The 18,726-nt window shown below is 47.6% G+C and overlaps 1 protein-coding gene across 1 annotated transcript; it reads left to right on the top strand.

Annotated features, from left to right (window-relative positions):
* The first annotated feature begins 12,465 nt into the window (after positions 1–12,465).
* LOC149370359 (uncharacterized) lies at positions 12,466–17,372 on the top strand. Its single transcript, XM_089561324.1, has 4 exons — positions 12,466–13,872; positions 14,095–14,184; positions 15,257–15,368; positions 17,258–17,372. The coding sequence occupies exons 1-4, from the start codon at positions 13,756–13,758 to the stop codon at positions 17,329–17,331; spliced, it is 393 nt and encodes a 130-aa protein (XP_089417450.1). The 5' UTR covers positions 12,466–13,755; the 3' UTR covers positions 17,332–17,372.
* The last annotated feature ends 1,354 nt before the right edge of the window (positions 17,373–18,726 follow it).

Below are 18,726 nucleotides of genomic sequence, written 5' to 3'. Positions count from 1 at the left end.
GTAATGAAGCACAGAAATGAATTTATCACCCGTGTAATCACGCAATTCGCCCAGAAAAATCCGTGGAGTCTACAGTTGCTGTTCAAGGAAGACTGACTGAGTGACTGTAGCTGCGTGTTTGCGACCATATTGTGCTGTGTGCTGGTCATCAATCCGGGTGAGTCGAGAACCCGTATGCAGCAATACTGAGCACTCTTCTCCACGAAGTGACAGTATATATTTGGATTTTTTATTAATTTTAATTGTTTCTTCGTTGATAAACTGCAATGTATCTTTCCTAGCCACACTTTAATTTGCTGTTTGTAATTTTTATTTTATGTGTGTATTTCACTTATTTTTTATTTATATATAAATAAATAAATTCATACCGCAAATAGTGCCTTTTTGCTACGAACATGCCCCCCCCCCCCTCCGGCGCCAACAACCAATGGGCCCCCCCCCTGCAAAAAATTCTGCGGACGCCCTTGACCCTGATGCAAGCGCAAATTTCACATCGTCCGCGATAGGACGCCACCTGGGTGGCGGGGTGGCGACGACTCCACCTAAAAACGCAGCGTATCTCCCAGGAATTCAAGACCCAAAAAAGCACGAGGTCGCATCCTTTGAATCAACATATCTAGGGAAACTTTGGTGGCCGTCCTGCGTTTTTTTTAGGATGCACTTCGTCCAAGAATTTTGCACGTCAACCTAAGATTAAAGTATGAAATGTTATGTCACGGTCAGATACGTATTAGAGCTCGGAAATCAACGGCTCTGCGCAGATACACAGTACACAGTTATGGAAGGAGCACCGCAGATGCGCCGCAGCTGTCGAGTGGCGCCAAGTCACCGATCACTTCCCCGCGAATGAGCCTGAACTACATGCGGCTCTCCGGTTTCACGGCAGCGCTGCTGTCATTGACTGCTATCCGAGCTTATATTCCAGAATCGAGGGGAACTAAACACGCTACCAAGTTTCGTCGCTGCGCCTGTTTTCTCGGCCGGCTCGAGCAGCGCTAACAAGCAAAACTCCCCAATCAAATTGGCATTCGTATAGTACTTCCATTTTAGGTCCTATGAATGCAGAGCTGAATGAGTGACCGCTTTCGAAAAGTGAGCATTCGGCAGACAACAGCGAGCTATGCGATCGAATGGAATCACATCTATAAAAAACCAGTTGTCGATGATGTGAGCGAAACCCCCGGGTATATTCTAGCGCATTTCGCGAAACCGGCACACCACTGTGCACAACTACCACATCCGAGTGTGCGGTGCCTCTCGAAACCCAACGCTCCATTTTTTAGCCTCCTGAGGCGACAAAAGCGTGTAACCCTTGAGCACTTGATGGTGCTCAATATCTTATCAAACTGTGAAGTGCAAGCTGTGAACTTGCAATCTCCGCAGGCTAATGAAGAGCGCGCATTGGAAGCAGTTTAAAAGTTTTCAGAATACCTAACGAAATGCGAACGGTGATAACTAAAAATGAGAACACCCTAGACATGATACCAGGGTCTTCCAGCGCTCGTCGTCGCTTAACACTCGGAATAGTCGGCTCTTATTGTTACCCCCCTTAGCTATCGATTCTACGTCAATCACTGCGATGATTAGTCGGACTGGGGCAAACCAGAAGGCATAGCCGATCCCTTCGTTGGGGTCAGTTTTCTGTGGCACTGCAGCCAAGGCTGGGAAGGGAAGGAGAAAGGAATTTGTCCCCTCGCCCTGTCACTGCACCATGTAGCGCTCAGTAAACGAGGGTCGTTTCCGCTCGCTTCCGGAAACGAAGCTTCTGCTGTCGACACAAAGGGTTCACCGCCACATTCTCCGCACTTGTCTAATCTTATAATTCCGAAGATTTGGTGGGTTAGTTCTCTCAAGCCTGTATCACATGCAAGCGAGAATGCTAGCGAATCAGCCGCCGCAGCGGGAAAACCTGTTTTTAGCATTCGCTGCGATGGAAATTTTCGCTGCGACGCGTCGCTAAATCACTTGCGCGAGAACCAGGCTTTAAGCTGTAAGAAAGGGGTATAATCTTTTGTATAAACGTGTCGGCCTCGTCCCCATAGTCTTCAGGACTATATTCTGTCGTGGAATGACACTTCCGCTTGGTTGCCCTAGCCCTAACTGTAATACCCTAAGATGTACTTGGTATGCGGCGAGGTGTACGACGAACTCGCGCTTTTCTCTAATGCGCATACACATAAGTAAGAACGAACTAAAAAAAATAAAAAAACGTGCTCTGCTACATTATTAAATGGCGGTATTGCTAGAATACACCGTTGCCGGAGGCAACAAAGAACGAAACATACCGGACAACGAAACATCGCGCTTTACCGACAAGTCTTATGCTGCAGCCGTATAACCAGCAGAGCAGTCTTAAATAATCAACGCTCGGATGTAACAGCAAAAGTTTCGCTACGGTAGAAAGTCGTGAAGCCAAACGAAGCAGCAGGCGTACGAAAAAATTCTCTACAAAACCAATCTTCAACGCTAATGCATTTTTGAATGCACAGTTTTCATATGTCGTGACATTTATAAAAAATTGGAGAGGACACTTTAGCTCCGCCTGCAGGGTATGACGTGATAGTGTAGTGGGTTAGGCTTTCCATCCTGAGCAGTCTGACACCTTTTTTCAATTAATCAATTACATACAATAAGTTTCCCTAATTTGCATCAAGCATTGGCTTTTCATTCTGGGCATTCTGACACCTTCGAAGCCCCCTTTTTGTAATTTTCCTTTCTTTAGTTGAGCAATTAATTACAATGATTTCATTAACTCGTCCTCGCCTATCACACACAAAGCAATCATCAATCACTAGAGCTACAAGCTATCATGATATAATTAACGATACGCGTTTTCGACTGCTACTACGCCGACGGCTTTTCGACCGGACGAGCTGTACGCGCTCTCGCGTAATATACTATATCCGCAGATCTCCCCCGAGCAGGATTGCTTTTTTCTTTGCTACCAACGTTCTTGCTATCGTGAAAAACGTCTAAACTATGGAAAAAGGTTATGGCTATGGAAATAAAAATTCAGGGGGCACTTTGGCTCTCTAAAGTGCTGCAAGGCGAACGCGTTTCCTGGCGCACTGTTTGTTTTTATTTATTTATTATTTTTCATGTTTTATTTTTTTATTTTTTTGTTGCTCTTTTCTTATTTTTATTGTTTTTTATTTTTATTTTCATATCTTATTTTTATTTCTGTTTATTTTCTAATTTTTTTTCCTTCCCTTCACTTTATTCCTTTTATATTATTTATGAAACCCCTGCATTCAATGATCGCGTTATATTCAAGAGGTTTGTTCAAGAATTCTGGATGTATGGCCAAGGTGCTTCGACCCCGCCTACAGGTCGCTTCGATTTGGCTGCACTAATTCCGCGGCGGTGCCGCAGCGTGTGGTCATGCGCAGCTTTGGAACTGGCTGCTTGCAAAACGAATGGCCCGAGTGCAGGCCTGTTCGTCTTCCACCCTTGGCGTCTCCACCAATTCACAGCCAACTGCGTTCTGGCGACATCGACGGGCGCCAAAACCCCCAACCACGTGGGTCACGCAACAAATCGCAGTGGAGAGTTGCCATGAACCAGGCCTAGCAAAGCGTCGTTTACAGAAAAAAATGTATTTATATAAACAAAGTCGCCAGAAATTGAAAAACATAACAGGATTTAATTCACGACGTTTCGACTGGAGGACCAGCCTTTTTCGAGCGTATTACAGTGTTCGAAACAAGCAGCTTTTATATCATCCGCGAGGTACACGAAAAAGCATAAAGCACAAATGCAAAGAAATCGCGGAAAAACGCAGCACACCACTATGTGCGGTGCAGCAGCTAGCCGGAGCCGTCATCTACGAGCAACTGCGCGACCATCTGCTTGTGTTCACTGACGGCTCCGTGGTGAGCGAAAACTGCTCGCTCGCCGCAGCGGCCACCATCCCCGCCCTGCAGCTGAGAGAGAGAGAGACTCTTTAAAGGGGTAGAGACACCAAATTTTTGTGTTGTATCTCTGGGTTGTAAATAATGCGTAGCGATTCAGTGAGCATGGAACACCACCTTAGAAGCATGAACTCGCATTATATAATTAATAATCGTATTATTTGTACCCAGCAGTTTCGGTTTCGGTTCGTAGTTGCCAGGTTTTGCCAGGCTCTTTCATGATGTCAAAAACGAGACAATGCGTTGTCACGTGGGCCCGGAAAGCCGTGACGTCGTGTAGGCATGTCGCCTGCTTGACACGCACGTGGTGCGCGTAAACACGGAGAGCCGGGTGGAGGGCAAGTCGAACAGCTCCGAGTCGGAAAGAAGAGTTTTATTTCGGCGAAGACACCGATTATGAGGAATCGCGGGATGACGCAGACGAGGAAGAAGACGCCGCGGTTCGAACCCCGACAACCACTTCATTTTTGATCCGCTGGCCAGCGATTCCGAAGAGGAGGCAGGGGTCAGGCCCGACGCAGCTCAGATTGTGCCAGCGAACACCGAGCGTGTAGGCAACGTCAAATGGTAAAGGCGCGTTCACACTACGCCGACGATCGGCCGATTTCAGTCTGGCGATGGTCGGCGGCAGCGATTTTCGTGCCGTCGGCGCGTCTGTCACACTGCGCAGACGCCGACCGAGCACCGGTCGTCGCCTGACGAGCGCATCGCCGTCGCGTCGCCAAGATAGCAGCCGTCGGCCGACCCGTGTGTCACACTCTGCCGACAACAGCGCCGACCTCACGCCGACGTTTTCCCATCCCGACAGCTCGACGCTGCTTCTTCGTGCGCGCTGCTCGTCTGTTAGCTCCGTTGATGAAGGCGTCGTGGAAATCGAACTTATGTTCTGTTCGCACTAAAGCGATGTGAAGACTAGGCCTTTTATTATAGCACAGTCGACTTCCAAAGCGCCGTCAACTGCGGAAGCGAGACCACCTAGGCCTAGCGACGACTAGGGCAGCCTGGGACCAGCGCGCAGTTCAGGCGCGTTCACACTAGGCCGACGGGACCCCGAGGTCGACGCGACAGCGACGCCGACGGTCGCGTCGGCCAACCTGGTCGTTCCCCGACTAGCCAGTCACACTGCACCGACGACGACGCCCCAACGACCAAGCATCGTCCTAGTGTGACAACGCCGCCGACCAAAACGAGACCCGTTGGCCGACGTGCCTTGGGCATATCGGTGGCCGAGCGAAAACATTCACCGACCAAAAACAATAAGTAGCGAGCTCAGAGCGGGAAGTGGAATCATTATTTAGACAAATAATGCAAGCGCAGCAACATTCATCAAGCCATATGGCCACTTGGCCGACGCGCCGCACTGATCGTCGCTTGCGAACTGCCGCCCCACTGCAATCAGGGACACGGAGCGGTGAGCATCGCTGCGCCGCTCTACCCAAGCTCCGCCCGCAACCGGTGTCGCACTTCGCCGCCGTACAGCAGTCCCTCAGAAAGACTGCTCGAGCAGCGACAAAGCATGCCTGCTTATGTTTCGAGCTAACGGCATCGCTCGCGGGCGCTACGGGCGACGAGCTCTTCTGCTGCCTGGTTGCCGTGGTCGTCGCTAGGCCTATAGCCTCTACCGCATCGAAGTCGCAGCGGCCGGCGCTTCGGAAGTCGCCTGCGCTATAATAAAAGGCCTACTCTACACATCGCTTTACTGTCAACAGCATCATCTCACAATAAAATAATAGTATGGTAAATCTCCACGACGTCCTCAGCAGCGAAGCGAGCGGGCGCCAGGCGAGCCGGACCGCAAAGTCGGGCCAGCGGCAGCTGCGAGGCGGTTGTGGCAAAAAGTTTGCTCGTATCACAGTCGTTACCTTTGCCAGCAGCTCAGTATTCGTCAGCGATCCTCAAAAATGACACATTTTTCACATTTCTTATCCCAGGGTTTATTATTTACGTCAAGAACACACTTTAGCTCCTTTTTATGACGCCGGCAGACGGGATCCAGGCTGGCCGGGCGGCCGGCATGCTCGGCGTACTTCACGTTCGCACAAGAAAATACATAACATCCATGATACTAGAGAATGCTTCCTACATTAGAGCACGGGCAATATGCCTCTGCAAAAGTAGATCTTTCGGCAACGACATCGCCTGCGGCAACGCCGGGCGTAAAGCACCATCGCGCTCGCGAGCGTGCAGAAAAAAAAACAAACTCGTGAGCACTCGTAACCAAGGTTGCTAGGCCACGAAACCGCAAAACTTGGTCCCGTACGTCAGAAAACTGTGCAATGACGTAGGAAATACTTGCTTGTGTTTTCTTCTCTGTTCCTACGTCACATTGATGCACTAGCGATGGCTCAGACTTCAAGAGTGAGCATTTTCACAAACTTTAAAATGAAATTAAAATATGTTCTAGACCTCCCTTAAATTTATTACTTCGCTCTTATGGTCCTCACATACAAAGGAAACGTATGGCAGTCTTTTGTACAACCTTGGAATTTGATGCCTCTACCCCTTTAATGAAAAACAGAGAATTTAGCCGGCGTTTCAATATCGCTGGCATGCTACTCTGCGTAGGTAGGGGAATTTGGGAGATAAAGACTGAAGGAGAGCAGCGTGGAAGAGGTGGAAGAAAAAAAAACGAAGATAAAATGCGGCCATGAAATGGGTACTAAGGATGTAATGGCGAGTATTGATGTGACCTATCAAATGATGGAGTGCATAGTCCGACAAATGGGCTGACGAAGTTCACTGCATGAAGAATGCATGAAGGTAACGTGCAAGTGAATTTAGAGCTTATCGAGATGTCCAAGGTCTTTTAAATATGTAAAAAGAAAGTTCATTGCAAGTCCCTGTTGCCTGAAGCAGGCTAAGGCACCTAAAACTTTGTCCGTTGTGAGGGGCACTGGGCAGAGCTTCTGCATGCAATGTTCATAGTACGCACGCTCGTTAGCATACGCAGGGCACTCAAGCAGGATATGTTCCACAGTTTCTATCGAGGCACAGTTGTCACAATGCGGACTGTTCATTTGTCCAAAACGGTATCGCAAGCCGTTTGTATATGCAGCATTCAGACGAAGTCGGTGATAGAGTGTTTCCAGTTGTCGAGGAATTCTGGGTGAGAGTCTTGATCTAAGATGTGGGTCGATTGAGCGAAGAAATTGGTACTGATGTGTCGGCAAACTCCAAAGCCGATACGTTTCTTCGTAAGCAAAACTTTTAGCCATTTGGGACGCATCAGATTTCTTGAAAAAACTTCGAATGTATCTCTGATGTTGATGGCCCTTACGGGCCGCTTCATCTGCTTTTTCATTAGCCAGAATGCCACAGTGAGCAGGTACCCACTGAAATGTTATGCAGTGGCCTGCGGCAACAGCTAAATGATGTATGTACCCGATGTCCAGGGAAACTGGCTGGTGATTCGTTTTCTTCAGCAGGTTGGCCAGGATCTGCAGAGATGCTTTTGAATCGGTGGAGATAACCCAACGGCCGGCGGTTCGGCGCAGGATGTAAGAAACAGCTTCCTTAATGCCGTGAAGCTCAGCTGTTGTAGAGGATGTCCTCCGCTGCAGCCGGTAAGAAAGGGCATGGCCTGTTGAGGGCACATAAAGGCCACAAGAAGAGGTTTCTTTAGTAGTTGAACCATCGGTGAAGATATGGGTGTGCTGCGTATATTATTCGATTAAGTAGGCGAGAGTAGCTTGCAGAAGCGCTGCCTGTGCCATGCGGCTCTTTGCATTCACACCTGGAACAGATTTCTTCACCTTTAGAGGAGAGAGTGTCCATGGAGGAAAGGCCAGAGGTAGTAGTTTCTGTGGCTGATTAATAGTAGGAAGGGGCAGGAGCTGCACTGCCTGGCCAAAGCTAGAGTTGCTGTGAGTTAGATGGACACGGTGTAGGAAGTGCTTCTTCCCTTGCAGGACATGGCGGAGATGGGTACGCATAGTTTCCTGGGTGGCAATCACCTCTAGTGGTAGACATCCTGCCTCCGCTACTGTTCCTGATGCAGAGGAACCCTTTGGAAGGCCAAGACATATTCGCAGGCAGTTGTTCCGTGCGGCATTGAGAGTCTTATTGCTTGATGTAGATAATCTTGCAGCTGCACCGCCAGCAAAGAGTGGCTTACCTGGGCTCTTCGACCACGGCGGAGCTACTGGGTCTTCGCCTGGGCTTGGACCTGGTGCTCACCCTTACTCCGCCGCCACCCAGGTGTGCTCTGCTGTGTGGTTCCCGTGCCGCCCTCAGCCGCCTGCAGACTCCCGGCCGTGGCACCCCGTTGCTCTGCGCGTTACGCGAGCGCATTGAGCGCCTCGCGGAGCGCAGATGCAGTATTCGCGTGCAGTGGGTGCCCAGTCACTGCGTCATCCGAGGCAACGAGCAAGCCGACGAGCTCGCCACCGCCGCACATCAGCTTCCTCCCAGCGACGAACCGCTCGCCCTGGAAGACGTGCGTGCGGTGATCTACGACCACCTCCGTCAGCAACACCCGGACCCTCGCATCGCGCGAGGAAAGCGCATTTCTCTCGTCGGCGCGCGCTCACTGTCGCGCCTCCCGCGGGCGATGATCATCCGAGTGCGCGTCGGCTGCGTGTGGCCCGGGGAAAGATGGGTGCGCCACGGACTTTCGTCGAGCGACGCGTGCGCTGACTGCGGCGCAGTGGAGACATTGGAGCACATGCTCCTTCGCTGTACCGCTGCTGCAGTGCCGCGTCGCGAGATGCTCGCGGCCTACAGGGCGCTGGGAATCATCCCGGACAGTCTCGAAGCGCTCCTGTGGCCGCGCGGCAATGCGCGCACCCGCGACAGAACAATGGTGAGCCTCTGTGTGTTCATCGAGCAGGCAGGCTTGACTTCCCGCTTGTTCTTCGCGAGGTAGTGCACGCGTGACACGAACGCTCCGTTGGTGCTACCTCGGACGGTACACGCGGCCGGGCGCCCCACCCCGGCCGCTAGTGCTGTGTGTCGCGCGCGCGATTAGTCCGAGACAGGACGCTACGTGCGCGCGGCTATGTACAGTGGTGAGCAGCCTTGTCTAGAGCGCTCGGGCGGTGCACTTCCTTGCGAACAAATCCAGATTTTGTGGCAGCCTCTAGGGTCCAGCTGCAACGCTTGCACGGAAGTAGCGCCAGATAGCCTCGTAAAAAAAGTAGGCACGAAAACTTTGCCCTTTATTGAGGGGCTGCTCTCTAATTTCGGTTTTTGTTACCAAGTGCGCACTGCTCAAGCACTCTAGACAAGGCTGCTCACCACTGTACATAGAGTTTACTTCTTTTGTGGTTGTGCTCAGTGGCCGTTCGCGCGCACTTATTTTCGGACAATGCTTGGACACTAGCGCCCGAGCGGCGCGAACTTGATTACTTTTGTATTTTGTAAATCGAGTACAAAGCTCTCCCCTGTCCTTTCTTGCTGTCGCTCCCGTCTATAGGAGGTATTCACTGAGGCCGCGTTACCAGACGGCGCGAGCGTCGCCGCGGCAAACGCGCCATGTTTGCGGTCGTTTCACGCTAGCTCGCGCAGTGAACACGGTACGCCGTGAGGTACCCGGCCTGAACTGTTAGTGATCAGTAACATATTTGCACTTTGTTAAATGCATCAGCCACCGCGTACGCTTATTGTGCATGAAGTTTGCAGCAGAATTGGTTTGGTTTGGTTTATTGGGGCTTAACGTCCCGAAGCAGCTTAGGCTATGAGGGACGCCGTAGTGAAGGGCTCCGGGAATTTCGACCACGTGGGGTTCTTTAACGTGCACTGACATCGCACAGCACACGAGCCTCTAGAATTTCGCCTTCATCGAAATTCAGCCGCCGCGGCCGGGATCGAACCCGCGTCTTTCGGGTCAGCAGCCGAGCACCATAGCCACTGAGCCACCGCGGCGGGGTGCAGCAGAATTCCTCTGTGCCGTGATGAAACAGAGCTGCCTCAACTCGGCAGCAAAACTGGCTGGCTGCACTGCACGCAAAAATGTACACGACTTGCAGCTTTTAATATCGGTTGATAACTGTCAGCTAGTGGATAAACAGCACGATTAACTACCGAAATTCCAAAACTGGCGCCGCAGAAACTGATAATTCCAGCGGCAGAACGGTCAAACAAATGCTCGCAGCACGAACGTCGGACCCAGCGAGAATACTTTGCAGTTTTGATTGTACACTCTAAGAAAAAAGGGTGTAAGAAGGGTGCATCTTCACGACTTATGCTATCTGAAGGCGCATGGACTAACGATGCACTTTGCAGAGTGCATCATTACACCCGTGTCGAGGTGGTGGAGGCCGTTAGTCTCTTTCAGAAAACTTACCCCCTTTTTTACTCTTCAAACCAGCTGTGTTCCCTCTGCGCGAAGACGCTGTACAGCAAAGTATGCAGCCCTCACCGCCTCCCCTCCCTCTCGAAGATGGCCCTCTCCCGAAAGCGGGGTGGCGGGGTTATTTTGAGGACAATAGTTAAAAGCTACGCTGGCTCACGCTCCCCCACTGCATTGATCCTTTCACCCGCGCTGGCGACACTGACCGCGCCTCCTCGCTTCTTCAAGGGACCAGAAGCTATTTCTTGGAAGAACACGTACAGCGATCTTCTGCCCATCTCCGCCTGGAGGCGGCTTGGCGGATGCACAGAACGTTACTGAAAAAAGGTGCATTGGCCGCGATCAGCCACGACAACCATCACGCATGCAAACATGCTCTTGGTTGCTAACGACCTAAAATAATCACTAATATTCGGTGCATGTGCTTTCATACTCATGATTGGATATCATTTTAAAAAGAAGTAAGTCAGCAAAGACAGACGGCATGATCGGTGCTGTGTTACTCCTCTGACCAATCGCAGCTCTGAACGAAATCAACAGTTTAGCGCTTCAACACACCAGAGGCATAAAAATTATTGCGCTTATAATTTCGGCTTGTGGTTACGCTTTTATTAAAGCGGTAATAAAAGCTTTAAAAGGAACAGTTTTGCTTCACAGCCAGCGTAAGCTCTATTAGTCAGCGCTGTTCTTCATTTTCTAATAGCGTACGATAAATACCAGGGCGGTTAATTCCCTCCGTACAATTTCGAATAACGTGCACCACTTTTCGAATAACCCCTCGTTGTGGCACATGTTCCTGAGCAAATAACAGACGAATAACAGAAAGGGTTCAGGTTAACATGCATACAAGTTAATAAATCAAAATCAGACGAACGAGCGAGATTGTTGACGCAGTAATTTTATGTTAGCTGAAGATGCAATGTCACGCAAATCCCGAATAAATTGCACTCTCATATTTCTGCTCCATTTCAACAACAAAAAAGAGCCCTACTCGCTGATAACCGCGTGATCTTCACCACTAATACTGACAACGCTGAAAAACCAAAATGAAAGAAACTAGGGAAGGAATAATTCTGCATCTGAACTGAGTTGTGAACGTGGCCTGACCATTCCATATATATAGGTACTTTTTTGTTTAGAGCACTTTTACCAAGACACGAGCCAGGCCTCAGAGTCGCACTTTTGCTGGTCTACTATGAGATCACCAGCATTTGTACAGGGTCCGTCAAAAGTTCCCAGGCCACATGGTCCGCTTTTCATCGGTATATCCTGGCACTTATGATTCCGATAGAGCTATCGAGGTTCTAAGGTGGTAGAACGATCCTTCTTCTATTCTCTACAGATACGTTGAGCTTCGAGGGTATCTCAACAGCCCGACTATGCTGCTGAAAAGCAAACCCTGTGGTCTTGGAACTTTTGACGGACCCTGTACATCTGCTCTGAAACTCCTCAACGCAGCGTAAAAGACATTTCTACGTTTCCTTTCCAACAAGTGTACGGATCCTTTCTCTCGGCACAAGATAGCGAAGCCCATAGTAATCAGTTTTCGAGGTAGCTGCATTTCCTGATCATGTTTTGGCGCATACAAGTGTTTCACATAGAAGCAATTCAATTTCAGCTTATTTTAAATTGATAAACAGGGAGCGAGGCGACCAAAGCGATTTAAGTCTATTCGAACTTCTCTTGCGTATGAAATTGTGCTGCACGCCTACAAGAGCAGAAATTAGCTTAAACTCAGTGTACGTGTACGTAACTGTTAGCTTTTAGGTTGTTCCGCGCAGCTTTAATGCAGTCAAATAGTACTGATAGTCAGAAATGAAGTTGACTGCCTCCATTTTTTTTTTCGAACTGTAGCGCTATGGAAGCATCGAATTCCGCAACAAACCGGGAGCCAGAGGAAACAGTAATCAAGGCGCTTATATTGCGGCAGTGCATTGTGAATTCTTATGGAATGGTTCATGCGTCAGGAAATAACTCTTTCTTTTAGAGGCTAATGATAAGCACTAAACAGTACATTGCACTAGATAGACGCAGCCCGAAGACCCAAGCTCGAAAATAAATGAAACTAGGGCGTATAAACCGGCAGGTTTTCCTTCATCATCGTAAGTTGCTTCCGATGACTGAGACTTTTGTCTTGTATGCACAAATAAAACTGAGCTAAAGGACACATTGTATCGCACTGACGAACCAATCTTTAACAAAAGCATAAATTCAGCGGTGGCAACTGCCTATATAGAATAAAATGAAAGCGCGTGAATAGACGGAATCGCCCGAATAACCAGTCGGTTGAAGCGTCTTAACGGATGCTTGCTGGCATAGCGCTGGCAGTGTTCCATTTCTGCTCTGTTGACCCATTTTGAAAATATTTTGAGAACTTCGCGAACACTGGAACGATGAGAGGTGAGAACTGCTGCATCAGCAGTGGTCGACTGTCGTTTGAAGCCCTCTTCTGCGCCATCTTCCTCAAATGTTCAAATGTTGTGAATCCCCTTTGTTTGCCTGACGCTTCTGATCACTCGATGCGGCTTTATTAAATCCATATCTCTACAGCTGTATCTATTTCGATTGAGTTAAACTATTTTTGAACAGAGCGGTTTTTTTTTTTTGCTTTCTTCGGATTCTCCTCACACGTGCGGCCCCACAAAAGAAAGTTGAAATTTCTCGCAGCAATATCACGCGGCAATATCAGTATTTAAAACTGTTACTGTACCTGACATTGTTGTTGTTGTTGTAGCCTACGACAGAATGACATTGAATCAATAATGCTGCAGCATTTACATCGGTTTTAGAAGTACAGGAAGGGCAGTTTATTGATATATATTTCGCAGTAGCTCCTGTACGCGGTAGTACGAGAACTTCCGAATGATGCTCGTAACTTTAAGCTGCAGCTGCTCTGAAAACTATTCTGTTGCATACGCCACACATTTACGGCAGCATCTGCGTAATTCATACTGCGTAATAGCTGGCTGCGTAAAAAGCTTCAAAGGGATACTGCAAGCACTGACAAGACGAGTCTCGCCGCGCTCGTTGTCTCCGATAAACGAAGAGTTGTGCGCACGCCGAAAGCGCGGAAAAATACGTGCCACAAGGGCAGAGAGGCGCATGCAAAAATAATAAACTACCAGCACATTGCAAAGACCAAAGGTTGTTGCCCCGCACGCGGGCAGCTTGACCTTGGGACACTACTGGGAACGCAGACGTTCTTTTGGTCAGCGGAGAAAAGGAAAAGAGGGGAAGCGCGGGGTCCGGCGGAACGAAAGAAAGGCACGAAGCATGGAGGAAGGAAAACCTCCTCTGTAATTCCTCTAAGCAAGCTTTGGAAGCGATGGCTGGCGATGGGTTGTAGTTTCTCCCTTCTCCCTCTTCAGGTCACGTGCCTGTCTATTTGGATTGGCCGCTCGCGTAGAGTCGAAGACGAAGCCGCTGTTTACCGCGCCTGGGTGCCGTGCGTGCAAGTCGCGACGCGCATTCCTCTTTTCATCTTTTAGTACGGGCCTCTGTGCGTTTAGGTTCTGTTCAGCGATTACTTCATCGTGCAAGCTTCATCGATGTGTGATGCTGCAGTGGGCGACATCTTCGCGAAAGAGTCAACGTCTGAAAGAAACAGCGCACGCCAGATCGTCGCGGCGCCCTCACCGTACGGATTCTTTGCGCCCAATTTCAACCGTACAAGTAAGTGACATTTTCGTTTGGTCATACGGGTTGTTTCCTGCCATCAAGTTATGGTGTGTTCAATACAGATTTTTTATCATGGATTGTGTGCGCGAGCCGCTGCTTGTTGCTATTTCTTGTTTTGAGCCGGTCGCGTGCGGCCGGAGGGAGCCTATCGTGTACAACACACGATCGCAGCGGCGCAATCTGCAGGCGTCTTTCTCATGCTTTCTTTCGCTGCAGGCTCTGATCCTTCGTCTGCCGTGCGAAAGAACATTGCCGGTCGTCTCTTCAACGCCAAGTATTTGTCCCTGCTCACGACCATTCAGTAAGGTAAGTCCAAACCGCAGTCTCCGTTCAGAAAGGGGCGAGTAAATTAGTGTGCGCGCTTCTGTGGCACGTACTGCGCGCAGTGCTCACATCTACTGCAGCACTGTATGTGATTCTTATTGCACAATAATCCCTTTATAATTTTAGCGCTGCAAGGCCGCTTTTTTTTTTTTTGCGAATGGACGGCGTCAATTTTTTTTTCTTTACCACGGAGTAGCAAGCAAACGATAAAACAGTAAACGTGAAATTTATTTATTCATAGGCAAGAAATTAGCAGCTCATTTGTGCTCTGCGCTTCCAGGCATGCGGCCGTTGTCGCTTACACCTTGCAATATTTTTGCTAACCCAGAATGTGACTTATCATGCCAGCAGTTTTACTGCATTCGAATGGCAAGATGCGCTTGCTAATGGTGTTAAGTTGATATGTAACTGGCTCTTCACTCAGGCTGAGAACTAATAGAGAAAAGTGAACTTGTTTAGTTCTTTTTATTAGTGAAAAGGTCAGGGCTAGTTGGTGGCCAAACATTAGCTCACAAAAGCGTACAGTCTATGTCACCTCTTTTTGTGCTCTCGTATTCTCTTATGAAAGAGTGAAACTTTAGGTTTGATGTTGCTCTAAGAGGTTGAATAGAAGAATACGCTAGTATCTAAGCTTTTCTGTTTAGAACAATAAGGATTTTGGTTGCACTGCGGTAATCTGTCAACGAAAAAAAAATTCTGTAATGAATACTGTCAATCCCGTAAGCAGTAACAGTATAGTTCTTTCTTTTTTCTGCAGTGGCTGTTAGAAGATATGTTAATTATGTTAGGCACTTAGTGACAATTCACTGGTAATAGGCCATTGTGCTGTAGAAGTTTGTCTAGGCTTATTATGCCAGTGCACTGCGTCAATTATGCCTGTGATAAATATGTGGCAAGTGCTGTAATAGATAAAATTTGGAACAAAAAGTTGTTTCTCTTTTTCAAACTATTCCTGTCGTTTTTTGAGCATGTGTGCTGCCATTACGTGGTTTAATGAACATATAAGTTATCACTAACCATTACACTAACGCTATAAATGACATCTCTATTGCAGTGCACCTGGGAGAAGGAGGGATGCAAAGGTGCACAACCATTGTCACTCCTAGCACCGAAGTTCAGCCTGGATTCTTCAAAACCGTACGAGTGGCCGGGACTAGACGTGTGTGGTATGTATGTTTTTATGTAATTGGGACATTGTTGCAAGTTCATCATCACTTGATGTCCATCCGTGAACATAGTATGCTATGTTGCGCAGCTGCAGCCATTCTATTACAGAGATTTTAGAGCTTTTCAATGTTTTCGAGGACTTAGTTCCGAAAGAATTTCTGAATAATGGTTTGAATAATTGTGACCACTTTTTATGGCATGAAGTATAAATCCAGTTTTTTTTCTGCAAAAGTAGGCTGGACTTCAGCAAAGATTTCATATTGAATTAGTTTGAGAGGCGCTGCCTACAATTCATGTTGCTGGAGAAGTCAGAAAAAAATGATGCAGAGTTATGGTAATGCTTGGCAGGGTGGCATGCTACCAAGCTAATATGACTAGCACCGTCGTTTATGCATGTAGAGCTTAATGTGATATGAAGCTATGTGAGGCTGTTCATCTTCTTTGCACTGTTCACACTTTCTTTTTGAGTAGGAAGGTGCTGTTCACTGATGTGAATAATTTCCAATAACTCACGTGAAACCATATTTGTTCTATTTCACATTGGAGTGAACTTAAAATTTAACTAAGCTCACGTGCCCTGCATGTGAAAGCAGATATGGAAGGCAACTGGTTTAATAGCCATTCTTGCATGCTGTCAGTCAGTGTTTACAATTTCATTATGCTAAGCATCTGAAAAGATGTGTAAAGGTAACACAACATTCTGTTGTGCCAGCAAAATGTAATTCATGAGAATTACTGCTGCTGCATATGCTGCAAGCATTGGATGAAGCAGCACTGTCTAAATAAAAAGACGAGCTTTGTAATTTCCTCAAGCAAAAATAGTGCTTTAGAAGGAGACTGTTCTATGCTGCTTGTGTAGTTAATGTAGTCTGTCAGTGAAGGCCAGTCCATAACCAAAGCTTTTTGCACAGGCATAATGTAGAGGTGTAGTATGAAACAGGCTATGAACGTGAACAAAAAGTATCTTTATTATAATGTGGTCCAAATAATTTTTTTGGTATGATGTTACCTCATGCATGGAGATAACCCTTTAGATGTGTAAGTTGCCCTTGCTATTATTTCACATTTAGCCGAAAGTTTTTCCTTGTTTTCCAGGAGTGGTAGACTAAGATTTATAGTGCATAGCCTTTGTGCGTAGGCCTTTCACCAGGTATTTAAACTGTATCGAAAGGCTGTGACAATGCAATGCACCCAGAAATGCCATCACAGGCACAAGCTTCCTGCTGTTTGCTAATCGGAAATGAATTCACAGGTAATATATGCAGGGAAAATTACAATTGGAAGTATCACTCATTGATGCTCAGATAATCACCTACACTTCCCTTTTAGGAAGAAAATTCACTGTATGGGCAACAAAACATATAATGGCATCAGAGACCAGAGACATATTGTTAGCAAGGGCTGCATGAAACCTTAACCACTCTAGATACAGAGAAATAAAAACACGAGAATGGAGGGAAGGGTTTGTTAAACGGCATTTCATTTTATCACCTTTTAGTAGCTTCCATTTCATGCACATGTTTTTCTGTTTCTTGATATGACCCTCTTCTTAGTCTGGCATCCGGGATGCCTACAGCCTGACCGTGCAGCTGGGCACAATATTCTGGATTTTTCCTGAGAAGCCAGTGTGCTTGTGATAATGTCAGCATATGTGAGTGATTAAGTAGCTGCCATTTAGGACATGCTTTGTTTTTCCTGCATATCTTTTCTGATTTTGGTTCTCATTAATAAACAGAAGCCTGCACTTGTGGCATTGTTTTCATGCATCGCCCTTTATCCCTGCCTTTTGTGTGGTTTACACTTTTAGACCTGAATTAACTAAGCCCATGGTCACGTCGTCTGAGCTTTGTGGTTGCAAAATTCATTATATGTTTTCTTCTCTGTGCAGGTCAAATACATGGTACATACTGCCTCCACCTGTATGAAGAAGACTGCCAGGGTCATTGCTGTAATATGGTGTAGCATGTGACAAAATAAATATGACGGTATGTTTCTTTCTCCAATTCGTTTATGAATTCTTTGTGTACATTCTGCAGTAGTACCTGCACCTGAACACACAATGACACAGACCATCTCACATGAAAGATTCGTCGCAACATTTTGACACTGCCTGCACTTCCAGAAAGACTCGGGCTTCTACCATAAAGGTCAACTTTAGTTCTGCATTCAGTGGGCAGGTTTACGCTACAGAAGGGTAATAATGCTCTCGTGTGGACAGTATAAATACACCACCGAGTAGTGCATAGATACCCTTTGCAGTAGGGCATTACTTTGTACCACTAGAAGGGTAACTTTATCCACCATGTAAGGGTATAAGCATGCACCACAGGGGTGCAAACTTTGCTCTGTTTATGACGGTATAAGTTTAGTCTTTGACAAAGTAACTTTGCACTTCTATACATAGCATAAATTTACATACTAAAGGTGCAAACTTGCACCTTGCATGCTAGGATATGTTTATGCTTTCCTCAGGCTAACATTTACCCCTTTTAGAAAGGCGTAATGTTATACCTAACTGGTTTAAAGTTACTCTTCTTATGTCAGTGCAAGTTTAGGCTATTAGAGCGTAACATTACTCTATGTGCGAGAGCATAAATACTTAGTCTCCAAGAAACAGCCTAACCTTACCCCCAAAAGGTGTCAGCTCAGCGACAAGTGTTTTACCCCCCAAAAAGACTAAGATCACACCTTTTTTTCTTAGAGTGTAGCTACGTAGCGCTGCTTCAAGCCGTAGCAACACGTCACTTTCAGCAAATGTACATACAGTTTACTTCTTGTGTAAGTGATTGTGCGCAGTGGCCGCTCGCGCGCACTTATTTTCGGACAATGCTTGGACATTAGCGCGCGAGCGGCGCGAACTTGATTACTTTTGTATTTTGTAAATAGTGTACAAAGCTCTACCCTGTCCTTTCTCGCTGTCGCTCCCCTCTATACTTCTCCTCACTATCCTCTTCCTTTCCCTTTCGTTTCCGCCGGCTGCCGCCATCTTGCAAGTAGTTCATATTCTGCCACCAGGCTACGACACTGATCCATCACTGAGAAAGTGTCTACCCGTCTTGCCCCCAGCGACCCGAGACTGGTTTTGGTTGAGATGTTGAGATACGTGTCCGGTCCGTTCTTGACCCGTGCTGCGTGAAGGCTTTTTTTTTTTGCTGCTGCGCCTGCCTTCAGAGGATTACAAACGAACCATGGCAAACCCGGCTCCTAGTCCCCGCCGTGCGTGGGGGGAGGTGTTGGCTGGGGTGGTTCCGCATGCTTCTTTCTCTGCCTGTCCCTTGCCAAAGCCAAAGAGAGGGGGGCTTCCTTTATTCGGTATATGGCTCCGGAAGGGTGAAGGGAAAAAGTTGGAGAGCCGGG

This window comes from Amblyomma mixtum, chromosome 1 (assembly GCF_055824585.1).
Source record: "Amblyomma mixtum isolate Tamu chromosome 1, ASM5582458v1, whole genome shotgun sequence".
NCBI lineage: Eukaryota > Metazoa > Arthropoda > Arachnida > Ixodida > Ixodidae > Amblyomma > Amblyomma mixtum.
The sequence above is the reverse complement of the archived record's forward strand: the minus strand, read 5'-3'. Positions and strand labels throughout refer to the sequence as shown.

Bases quoted from the DNA above. Each gene is read 5' to 3' on its own strand.
- LOC149370359 (XM_089561324.1), top strand. From the start codon at position 13,756: ATGCTGCAGTGGGCGACATCTTCGCGAAAGAGTCAACGTCTGAAAGAA. The intron at 13,873-14,094 runs GTAAGTGACATT...CTTTCGCTGCAG, and splicing joins GCCCAATTTCAACCGTACAA to GCTCTGATCCTTCGTCTGCC. The intron at 15,369-17,257 runs GTATGTATGTTT...TTCTCTGTGCAG, and splicing joins GCCGGGACTAGACGTGTGTG to GTCAAATACATGGTACATAC.